Below are 1,220 nucleotides of genomic sequence, written 5' to 3' on the forward strand. Positions count from 1 at the left end.
TGTGGTTCTTGTGTCTACACGGACTCTGCCAGCAGTTTCTGACTGACTCATCTCGCTTTGGAAGCAATTCACATGAAATTCTCAGGTGCAGAATTAGTTTTTCCAAATGTATCTGCGACAATACGTTCCTCAGAGAACAGTCACAATCACATCGCCGGCACTTCTTATCTAAATGAAGCAAGTGCGGAGGCTTCACAGTTCAGAGCTGATCAACTGTCTATTAAAGACAGAAAACACATGATTCCTATAGGATCCATGCAGTGACGTTCAGTATATTTCAGTATTTCTTCTTTATCTTTTTGATATTGCACGATTATTTTATTTTCCTGTAAAACATACTATCCCGACAGGTCTTGCCGGTTTGGATGCCAAATCCAGTGGCCGCCTGGGCACCAGAGCCATGGTGTACTACATGTCAACAACGGTGATCGCAGCCGTCCTGGGAGTGATCCTGGTGCTGCTCATCCATCCAGGGAACCCCAAGCTGAGGGCTAACCTCGGGCAGGGGAGGAAGAACGACGAGGTGTCCAGCGTGGACGCTTTCTTCGATCTCATCCGCAATCTCTTCCCAGAGAACTTGGTGCAGGCCTGTTTTCAGCAGGTAGGAGTCTCACAGAAACTTTTCACCCACCATGTAAAGTCTGACTCATATGCCAGTAGCCTCAACCGTTTGTTATTTTCTTCTCGTCCAGATCCAGACAGTAACCACCAAAGTACCGGTGCCCACGAACAGGACCAAGGCGCCCCCACAATTCACCATCAAGAGGTCACTGCAGTTCAAGAGTGGGATGAACGTCCTGGGTAGGTGAAGGGTTTCAAAACACACCCACTGCACAACTTAAAATAGCAGTTGTTGAAGAAAAGCAGAAGTTTTTTTATTTTTATTTTCAATCGTATAAGAACTAGAATGGCACCAGATCAGGATTATTATCTGCAGATCCAAGTTATTATATAGATCTGCAACAAATTGGACAAACTGATAGATCTGTCCTGAGAAATTGATGAAAATACAGTGTTAAGGAAAGTGATAACAAACATTGCTGGATCCGCCCCTTTAACCGGATTGGTACCAAAGTTGAAAGGGTTCTTCCCTGGTCCGGTTCTGTACTGTTTTGCATAATCCGCCAAACAGACGTGTTTAATAACAGAAAATCTTGCCATCTGCATCTGTATCCACATCTGGGTCTGGGTTCAGTATGTAGTTATATTTCATAAGAAAA

General features: G+C 44.3%; 1 protein-coding gene across 1 annotated transcript; it reads left to right on the plus strand.

Annotated features, from left to right (window-relative positions):
* Window positions 1-350: 350 nt before the first annotated feature.
* On the plus strand, window positions 351-801 carry LOC111670973 (excitatory amino acid transporter 2-like; the record flags this gene model as incomplete). The annotated part of the gene is made up of 2 exons (XM_023427978.1): window positions 351-601; window positions 693-801. Coding segments are annotated over 2 exons (360 nt in total), but the record flags the coding sequence as incomplete, so codon positions are not given.
* Window positions 802-1,220: the final 419 nt, after the last annotated feature.

Source organism: Seriola lalandi, unplaced genomic scaffold (assembly GCF_002814215.2).
Source record: "Seriola lalandi dorsalis isolate HSWRI2012SDOR001 ecotype SW California unplaced genomic scaffold, Sedor1 jcf7180002006409, whole genome shotgun sequence".
Taxonomy (NCBI): Eukaryota; Metazoa; Chordata; class Actinopteri; order Carangiformes; family Carangidae; genus Seriola; species Seriola lalandi.